Source organism: Trifolium pratense, linkage group LG2 (genome assembly GCF_020283565.1).
Source record: "Trifolium pratense cultivar HEN17-A07 linkage group LG2, ARS_RC_1.1, whole genome shotgun sequence".
Classification (NCBI taxonomy): domain Eukaryota; kingdom Viridiplantae; phylum Streptophyta; class Magnoliopsida; order Fabales; family Fabaceae; genus Trifolium; species Trifolium pratense.
Window position 1 is genome coordinate 7,955,121 of NC_060060.1, and position 9,494 is coordinate 7,964,614.

A 9,494-nucleotide genomic window follows, 5' to 3' on the forward strand; every position below is an offset into this window, starting at 1 on the left:
GTCAAATGCAAAAAGAAAGTCTCTAAATATCGTCAAACAACAAATAGGCGCAATACTTTTAAATATTGTTCTAAGAAGAATGTACTAGCTACCTTCACAGTGACACAGTTGTATCCGCACCCTCAAAAAATTCAGATTGGCATTTCCATTTGAGTTCCTTAAAAAATCCTTTGAAAAACATTTATGTGTTGGATGATGCGAGAAGTTTGGGAGATCATTTATATTGATTGAGTCAAGAATACCTATATTAGAAAATTTGACACTACATATCTTAATCTTAATATAATAAAGGATCAGTGGTTTTGCAAGTCCTTTTTCCTAACCCTAAATTCTTGTCCAATCAATCTTCTACATTTGTTTCTTCTGACCAACCACATCTTGCCATGCCATTTAGGGTTTCATTTCATTTTAGGGTTCAATTTAGGGTTCAATGTTCACATCTACACCTTCTTGCACATGGCATGCTATTCCTATGCTTCATCTTACACATCTTACACATGGCTTATTATAATTCTTTGCATGACTCATATGAACCCTCTTATAATTGCTGGTTTTGTGATTGCTGGTTTATGCAAACCATTGACACAAGTGGTTTATGGAAACAATTGTGGTTTTATGATTACTTTCCCAATTTTTTTTCATTTGTGAAATTGTTCTCTCTCTCTTCCCCTCTCTCTCTCTCTCGTACGCTCTCCCTCTTTCTCATCATCCCACAGTTTCATCTCTCTCACTCCCCATCTCATCCTTCACCATAACATCCACACCACAACCTCCACCACGATCTACGAATCAATCACTCGTCATGAGAGTGAGGGAGTGGCCGAGTGAGAGAAGATTTACCGGCGGGAGAGAAGTTCTGGCGAGGAGGAGGAGTTCCGGCCGGGAGAGTTCTTGTGGCCGTTTGTGGTGACACGGCGGTGCTCGGCAACGGCGGCGACGAAGCTTCTTGCTCCTTCTTTCCTCTGGTTCGATCTTAATTTCTATGCTCTATTTATTTTATTTTATTTTTTCGTTGGTTTTTTTGTTGGTGAGGATGGTTGAAGATTGGAGGTGATGGTGATGTGTGGTGGTTATGGTAGATGGTGATGTATCTCCAAATTCATCTTCTAGATTTCATCTTTGTCAATTTGTCAATATTCATCTCTCTGTGAGTCTGTGACTGTTATCTGAATTCTTGGAATCAAATCAATCTGAACTTGATTTATTGGCTTGTGTCTTCTGCTCTTAAAATTTGTGTTGCTTGCTCACAATTTTCACTCACATGCTTTTGCAGATTACCTTTAGCATTCTATTTGTCCTTGTAATTGCATTTGTATCAGATGGTTTGAGTACAGTGCCGGACAAAGCATCTGTCCTTTCTTCAAACACATCCTTCAGCCATGAATTTCACGAACATGGGGATCAGATAATAAAGAATTGCTTCAGAGGTGAAATAGTTTCTTCAACTTGTGTTATCTTTTTTCATAGGTTGAGAATTAGTCATTTAACTTGTGTTGTATTTGTTATTAAATTGTAGAAGTTCTCTGTTGAACAATAAGCATATACCATGTAATATCACTCACTATATATAACACTAGGGAAGTCTTTAAGTTGTCAATTGATTGTTGCAGGGAAGTTGGTTTTCGGTGGTTATTCAGTTTCAAATCAAAATCACCGGAAACGCCAGTCGCGCCACCACCACAAAAGCTTTCTCTATGCGACAGACAGGTACAATTATTCTAAATCTATAATTTTTCTAGGTTTTAGGTTTTTGGAAAATTTTGATTTGTTTCTTTGATTGATTGATTGAATAAATATAGATAATGGATATACTCAATCCTTTGTGTTGTTATGTTGAGTTAGAAAATTTTGGTGTTGTTAACCTTAACTTACTATAGAAAATATGGTGTTGAGTTACAAAAACAATATATCATATTAACTAAGATAAGCAATCCTAATCCCTTAATTGATTCTGCTATTCCTATACTTTTGGATTATTTTAGTAGTTAGTTGAATTTTTTAGCAGTGACTAAAGTCCTTCAAAGTTTGGCATTGTATATGAGGATGAGGTATAGCAGAGGCACAAAAAAATAAGGCTTATTGGAACTTATCATACTCTTAAGTCTTAACATAATCCACTTTGTTACTCTTTGATCCAACAGAACCAATCAGAACTTTCACAACCTTTTGTTTTACTATTTGTTTGGACTAAAATTATTTGTGTTTGTTTCTTCTTGTAAGGATGCTATAAAATTCCTTGATATGCTCATCTCTATGGTTAAGGATGATAAATTGCATTCTATTATTGTTCCATTCTCAAACCTAATAAGGAATTTGGGGAAGGTTCATTCATATGAACACAAGACTTGCTCTTCAAAGTAGATTTTTCAATTTTTTTAGAAATTTGTGAAGTTTAGTACTATATGTTAATGTTAATTTTGTTTTGATTCATGGAATGTGAATTAATCTTTTTTTCCCTTAGAGTTGTGCATATGATTTTGTGTAGGATTTTTCAATTGATTTTTCAGATTAGGTTGTTTGGTTTGCCAAGCTAAGTAACAGATGTATTATATGTTATGTTAATTTTAACTATGGAGTTGTTGATTGTGTTGTGTTCTGCAGCATTTCCACTTGCCATGGGTTGCGGCTCCTCTTTTTCAGGTAATCAATTGCTTGCCATATTCTTTTTTTACCTGCAGCTGAAAAGGGGTTGGGAAAAATTAGATTTTTTTTTTTGTTTTGGGGTTTTTATTTGTGATTTTGGGTTTGTAAGGTAAGATAGTTACTGATGCATAATGAATTTAGATATTTGAGGAATGAAGAAGAAGAGATATATCTTGGTGTCTCTTTGATGTGCCATGAGTCATGACATGAAATGAAATAACAACAAACAAGACAAGGATGTATGCACCCACAGGAAAGTTAGAGAAGTATGGTCCCTTTCAACCCCACATATTACTTATTACTACTAATCAACTAAACTTTGTCATTAATTAAGCCAATTTCTAATGCAGTTCAAATTATCTATTTTTCTTCTTCACTCTTTAGCTTGACAGTGGCCATTTATTGTGGATCTGTTATGTAGTTGGAAGAGAAATTGTTGAACTATGCCTCGATCGTATCCGAAAATTAGCAGACAGTTGTACTGGATTGCAAGGATTCTTGGTATTCAATGCTGTTGGTGGAGGTACTGGTTCTGGTTTGGGATCATTACTTTTGGAACGATTGTCTGTAGATTATGGCAAAAAGTCTAAACTCGGCTTTACCATCTATCCTTCTCCTCAGGCATTAAAAATGAAGACAAAATGAACTGTTTGTGAAGCATCAAACATTTGTTCCTATCTCATTAATTTGTTGCTTTACATTATTCTTTGATTTTTTGGTTTTCTTAATTCAAATTTTATGCTTTTCTTATTAACTGTTTTTAACATGCAGGTATCTACTGCAGTTGTTGAACCTTACAACAGTGTTCTTTCCACGCATTCACTTCTTGAGCACACTGATGTGGTTGTACTTTTGGACAATGAAGCAATATATGATATATGCAAAAAATCATTAGATATAGAAAGGCCAACTTACACTAACTTCAACCGTTTGATTTCTCAAATCATCTCTTCCCTGACAACTTCCTTGAGATTTGACGGTGCAATCAACGTGGATATTACCGAGTTCCAGACAAACCTGGTTCCATATCCTCGTATTCATTTCATGCTTTCATCTTATGCTCCTGTAATATCCGCTGCAAAGGCCTACCATGAGCAGATATCAGTTCCGGAGATCACCAACTCAGTTTTCGAGCCATCAAGTATGATGGCTAAGTGTGATCCTAGACATGGAAAGTACATGGCGTGCTGCCTTATGTATCGTGGAGATGTTGTGCCTAAAGATGTGAATGCAGCAGTTTCAAATATCATAACAAAGAGAACAGTTCAGTTTGTTGACTGGTAATTAGACTTGGACTTCTTGGAATATCACATTCTGAGTGACAATTTAGATTATGTTCCTTGAAAGTGATTTAGTTAAACTTGCCTAGAATGGTCAAAATGCTGAAATTATTCAATTTTGCATGACAATATAATTGCTCTATTCTTATAGGGGACATAATAAATTCTTTGTAATATGATTGAGCTGTAAGCACAGAGCAAACTTTTCTTTCGCCTTTTACTAAAAATCAATATGATTGAGTGATTTTGGTGACTAATTTCAGGTGTCCAACTGGTTTCAAGTGTGGTATAAATTACCAGCCACCAACTGTAGTACCGGGAGGTGATCTTGCCAAGGTGATGCGCGCGGTTTGTATGATAAGTAACAATACAGCTGTTGCCGAGGTTTTCTCTCACATTGATCATAAATTTGATCTCATGTATGCTAAGAGGGCATTTTTATTGTCATGCACTCATGGCTGTTAAGAATTATATTGACATGCAAAAAAGAGTTAATAAATAGTTCACATATATGATTGATTTTAAGTTAATAATTCAAATTGATATAAGGGATTTCATGAACTCCCTCTTTTCATTAATGAAAAATAAGAAGCACAAAAGGGGGATACGTTTCGAATATCATTGGCTTGAAATTTTGATCTGATTAACAGAATTAAGGTATTTCGATGCTACTACTTTTCTAGATATTGTATAAACACTCATTAACTCATATGATTGATTAGGCACAAATATGCTAATTTCTCTATCTACTTGCATTGCAGTGATACCTCACCTGGTGTAGCACGCGACGCATTCAACACCTTCTTCAGTGAGACCGGATCCGGAAAGCATGTGCCAAGAGCCATATTTGTTGATCTGGAGGGGGAACTTCCCCGAATAATAGAAGATTTTTTGATCCTGAATTTTACCGAATCATTCTATTTGATCAGGTTAGTTTTGAAACGCAAGTGTGTTTCATGGATCAAAATTCCTTCTATTGTGAATTTACATTTTTTCTCTTTATCAGCGAGGTGCAGGGAAAAGCACACCCCATGCTTGCTTAGAGCAAAACACCACATGGGACCTCATTGACGACATTGAAAAATTAAGAGAACATTTGGAGATTCCAGAATGGCAGATCATCTTTTACCTCTGGTTGTTTACCAATTACCAGTATACGTTTTGTGATTCTTACGTAACAGTATATGATTTTATGATCCATATAATATACAGGTATTTGGGGGGTTATGGGGAAGCACACTTGCCCTTGCATACAGCCAAACTCACCCAGATAAGGTGTATAGATTTGTTTTGATTTTCATTGCCCTTATATAAAAAATGTGTTTAATTTTTCCATGCTATGTTCACTTTTTTAAATATTTAATAATTTTGTTACAGGTTACTGGCATAGTCCTCAGGGGTATCTTCCTTCTAAGGAAGAAAGAGATTGATTGGTTTTATGAAGGTGGTGCTGCTGCAATATTCCCTGATGGTATTAAACTATTCTTTTATTTGTTTCTTTAGTGAATTAAGTTTGAGTAATTGTCATGCGTAATAAGCATTCCTTTTAAAATATGAAGTTGTTTTTGACTTGATATATAGAATAAGCCTGAAACTTTAGGTTATATAAGTTTCTATGCATGTGAGAACTAATAGTTTTTGCATTTTGTATCATGTAAGCCTGGGAGCCATTCAGAGATCTTATCCCAGAAAATGAGAGAGGCTGCTTCCTTGATGCTTATAAGGAGATTAAACTCTGATGATATCGAAGTTCAGGTGATTGTTTTGTCTGGTTTCTGAACTTCTCTGGTTTTTCTTTAAATGTTGTTTTGGTTTCACGGCTATTGTTTCATCTTTTGGCCTGACTCATTGTTGTTCCTCTAAACAAAAGTTATTTTTTATATTTAGATGATTCATCTTGATTGTTCCATTTCTTTTTCTTTTCTTCATTTTTTACTCCTTATTAATTTGCAGAAGTATTCCTTATCTTTGGCGACGACCGAATGCTTGCAGTGGCTCATGGTCGCGGTGTATATTGTGATGGTAAAGATTATTACACTTTTTGATTCAACCTTTTCCTTCTATATAATTTGTACCTTCTCATTTGCCTCTTCAATTCATTTCTTGCTGCAAAATTATGATTACTAGATATTTTGTGTTGATTGTGACCAGAAGCCTCGCGTCGGCTATAGCGATGGTTCATGTGGTGATGATTTTCCCAAGATAATGGTGTAGCTTACGGTGATGGTTTATGTTGTGCATATGTTGCCTTCAATGATGAGTGACTTTTTGCGCATGATTCTTCTTGGTCTCATTCTTCTTGACATACAGGGGTTTTATTGTTCCACTTTCCCAATGAAATAAACTCTTTCGGAAGACCTTCCCTTAAGCTTTCTTTGAAGTTCTCCGCCCAAGACACTGTAGATTTAAGATTACAAATTTTTGTTCATCTTCAAATCTTGATCTTGACGTTTCTGCAGGCGAAATTGCTGCTCGTGAAGAGGGTTCTCAAGAAAAGCATGATGATATAGAAGATGATAATAAGGCTTAACCCTGCCTCAACCTTCATCTGGGAAGGAAAACATGATTATAGTGTTTTTCAAAGTATCTTGAAAAATTATAATTCATTTTTTTATCCTATGCTTCATGTTTGTATTGATTTTGCTTGATTTTCTCCCGTGTTGTTTACTTCCAGGGATGAAACTTAAACTCTCATTCAGTCATCCAAATTCATTATAGAAGAAGGCCATATATTTTCAAGGAGGGACATTTAAGTCAAACCAGTTCTCTAAGCTAGCATTTGAAAATAAATTATCAGTTGAAGAGAATTCTATTATCCGACTAATTTTTAATTTGGAGATAGTTTGTAATTGAAAATCGATTACTTATTTGTACATTTCGTTTTGATTATGTAATTGGATATCTTATAATACTTAAATTGGGTCCAGAATATAGCTACACTTTTTTTAATATAACATGCTATATACTTAATGTGTAATGACAGCAAAACCTAAAATGAAATATTGTTATAATTTGCCATATACCGTATAAGTAATAAGAATGTGAAAGAGTTATAATTTGCCATGGTGTATAAGTGTGTGAAATTATGATCACTCCAATTTCATTTATGCAGTATTACTATGGTCAACAACATCCATGATTGATAACATCCATAATTGATATATAAATGGTGTTCCGCCGAACCCGTGCATCGCACGGGTAGCCGACTAGTTTATTCAAATTCTTAAGAGCATTAGGTATCTTACTTATATATGTTATTCAACTCTTTATAATGCGAGACTTCAACCACCAGACCCGACTCTGAGCTAAGACAACGGGTGCCATAGTCTAAGGCCTATTATATTTTTTTTTTTATAGAAGGCCTATTATTTTAAGAGGCCCAAATTCTTTTATTATGCATACCTACTATTACGAAGGAACAAGCATCTTCATCTCTCTTGGCAAATCATCATCAACCACCACTGCACACCACCGAGCCGCTCCCCCTCCGCCACCTCCATCTCCGTCGACAGTCGCACGCAACCTCCACTCCATCGTCGTTCTCTCTCTCTCTCTCTCTTTCTCATGGTTTCATTGCGATATGTTTTGTGATCCACTAGATCTTATATGTTCTTGGATTGAAGTTTTTCTTTTTCTAGTGGGTTTTGAGATTTGAACTTTATTTTTGTGATTTTTTGTTTACAGATCAGAATGGATTTGTTGTTTGATTTGGATTTGATCTAGTTTTTTTTTTCCTGGATTTTTTCTTCCCTAACTGTTTTATTTTTCTTCTTTCTTTTCTGGATTTCTGGACATGTATTTGTTTAATTTATGTGGTTTTGGATTTTAATTCTCTGGGTTGAAGTGTCTATTTTAGTTTGTTTAAAGATTTCGAATTTTGTTGTTGAAGTTTATGTAAATCTTCATGAAGATGAAGAACAAATGAAGGAGAAGATGAAGAAGGAAAACAAAATTGAATGTTGGTGTTACACCATTAGTAACAGTGGACCTGTGAAAAACTAACGTTTTTTGAAAAAAATTAATGGAAAGGACCAAAATGACTAACAGAAAAATCTTTAAGGCACCAATTCAGACCCTTTTTTTCTTTAAGGAACCATTGTAAGACCTAAAATGTCTTTAAGGGACTATTAAATAATTAAGCCTTCAAATTTCAATCTTTAAAGAATGATATAAAATGTGGCGAGGTCCAAATTTCTTTTCATACCTACTAAATCAGTGAGTGAAGCCCAATTGTTAGAAAATGTGATTAGACATAATTGGTAGGATTACCAAAATAGAACTCTGCAAAATAAAAAGAAAACGACGGCACCACTTTTGTCTTTGTTCCTGTTGAGTTTGTTTTATGGTTTTCTAATTCTTGCGTTTTTGTAAGGTATGTATGGATGCTATAGCTTTTTCTTATTTAGGTTTTGGTTCTTTTTTTTTTTTTTTTGTGTTCCTAATTTTATTAACAAGTTATTTAACTCATTTTCTACAAATTGGTAATACTTAACAAATTATTTTTTTTCATCCAATTTCAACCATTTGGATCTTACCGTTTTTAATATTTTCTTCAAAGTTGGTATTCTACTTCACATGTGCTACTGTTCTCTACTTGAGTTTTTTTTGTTTCTATTTGAAGCTTAGAAGATGTTGCCTAAGAAACATTTATCAAATAATGAAAAACGAAAAATATAAATATGAAGAGCTAATTAAATCACAACAAGGAGCTCTTGATAAATTTGTTTTAAATAAGGTAGATACCCAGGAAAATTTGGCTAATAGAAACAATGAAAATTTGAATCGGTCAAACGAAAATTTGAATCATGAAAATGATAAAGTTGATGATAATTCAATTTGGATTATGAAAACATTATATTAAGAGAAAGAAGTTTTTTCTTTTTTTCCTTCTTATATTTGGCCTAAGGCCCTAAAATATCAGGAACGGGACCGGCAACCACGTATTTGCTACACAACAATATCTCTCAAGTATGAGTTCATTTCATTCATCTTATATGCTCCCTTTAAGTGAAAGTTTTTTTCTTCATCTACATACACTTATACCGTCATTGTTTGTTGCATCAATGGGACACGTCGTTTGATTATCATTGTCATGAAGACCTTAGACACAAGGACTCAAGTTATATATTTTCTGTCGAACCGTCAAGTCTAATACTATTACTTAAGCGTGGGGGAAACCCAGAAAATCATTATATTAGACTAAATACAATCATACAGGTGCATGGAACGTGTTAAGATACTAATCCCTTTTATTTTTTTACGTAAAGATACTAATCCCTTGTTAAATATAGATAACAAATCGTAATTATCATTGGATCCAATGTTAATGCTTAATTCCATTGACTTCTTTATTTAGTTCATTGACTTTTGGTAACTCTGCAACAACCATGTGGTTAATATAATAGTTGTTGCGCGCGATTCATATATATATTAGCAAAAAAAATATTATTAACAAACTCATAAGAGTATACTTTTGTAAGAAAACCAATATAATACTTATATTTTGTTCCTTTTTTAAAAAAAAATATATATATATATATATATATATATATATATATATATATATATATA

General features: G+C 33.9%; 2 protein-coding genes across 12 annotated transcripts; both read left to right on the forward strand.

Annotated features, from left to right (window-relative positions):
- Positions 1-642: 642 nt before the first annotated feature.
- On the forward strand, positions 643-4,827 carry LOC123909983 (tubulin alpha-5 chain-like). Of its 9 annotated transcripts, none has more exons than XM_045960959.1 (7): positions 643-965; positions 1,274-1,427; positions 1,611-1,707; positions 2,602-2,640; positions 3,065-3,264; positions 3,415-3,923; positions 4,187-4,448. In XM_045960959.1, exons 3-7 carry the CDS (start codon positions 1,695-1,697, stop codon positions 4,386-4,388), a joined length of 963 nt encoding a protein of 320 aa, XP_045816915.1. In that variant the 5' UTR covers positions 643-965; positions 1,274-1,427; positions 1,611-1,694; the 3' UTR covers positions 4,389-4,448. The 9 variants fall into 9 exon arrangements, with proteins under 9 accessions (XP_045816915.1, XP_045816916.1, XP_045816917.1 ...); XM_045960960.1 differs by having other exon boundaries at positions 1,320-1,427; XM_045960956.1 differs by lacking the exons at positions 643-965; positions 1,611-1,707 and adding exons at positions 990-1,147; positions 4,685-4,825 and having other exon boundaries at positions 4,187-4,307.
- Positions 4,828-4,975: 148 nt separating this feature from the next.
- Positions 4,976-6,872, forward strand: LOC123909985 (proline iminopeptidase-like). Of its 3 annotated transcripts, none has more exons than XR_006810106.1 (6): positions 4,976-5,057; positions 5,136-5,198; positions 5,301-5,394; positions 5,583-5,678; positions 5,877-6,506; positions 6,598-6,872. XR_006810106.1 is itself a non-coding variant. In XM_045960964.1 (5 exons), exons 1-4 carry the CDS (start codon positions 5,034-5,036, stop codon positions 5,660-5,662), a joined length of 261 nt encoding a protein of 86 aa, XP_045816920.1. In that variant the 5' UTR covers positions 4,987-5,033; the 3' UTR covers positions 5,663-5,678; positions 5,877-6,872. The 3 variants fall into 3 exon arrangements, 1 of the variants encoding a protein (XP_045816920.1); XR_006810105.1 differs by having other exon boundaries at positions 4,984-5,057; positions 5,877-5,945; positions 6,075-6,872; XM_045960964.1 differs by having other exon boundaries at positions 4,987-5,057; positions 5,877-6,872.
- The last annotated feature ends 2,622 nt before the right edge of the window (positions 6,873-9,494 follow it).

Excerpts from the sequence above, each read along its gene's own strand:
- LOC123909983 (XM_045960955.1), top strand. The coding sequence starts at position 1,073 with ATGGTAGATGGTGATGTATCTCCAAATTCATCTTCTAGATTTCATCTT. Across the intron at positions 1,148-1,273 it reads TTGTCAATATTCATCTCTCT|ATTACCTTTAGCATTCTATT; the intron begins GTGAGTCTGTGA and ends ATGCTTTTGCAG. Across the intron at positions 3,265-3,414 it reads CCATCTATCCTTCTCCTCAG|GTATCTACTGCAGTTGTTGA; the intron begins GCATTAAAAATG and ends TTTAACATGCAG.
- LOC123909985 (XM_045960964.1), top strand. The coding sequence starts at position 5,034 with ATGGCAGATCATCTTTTACCTCTG. Across the intron at positions 5,199-5,300 it reads GCCAAACTCACCCAGATAAG|GTTACTGGCATAGTCCTCAG; the intron begins GTGTATAGATTT and ends ATTTTGTTACAG. Across the intron at positions 5,395-5,582 it reads TGCTGCAATATTCCCTGATG|CCTGGGAGCCATTCAGAGAT; the intron begins GTATTAAACTAT and ends GTATCATGTAAG.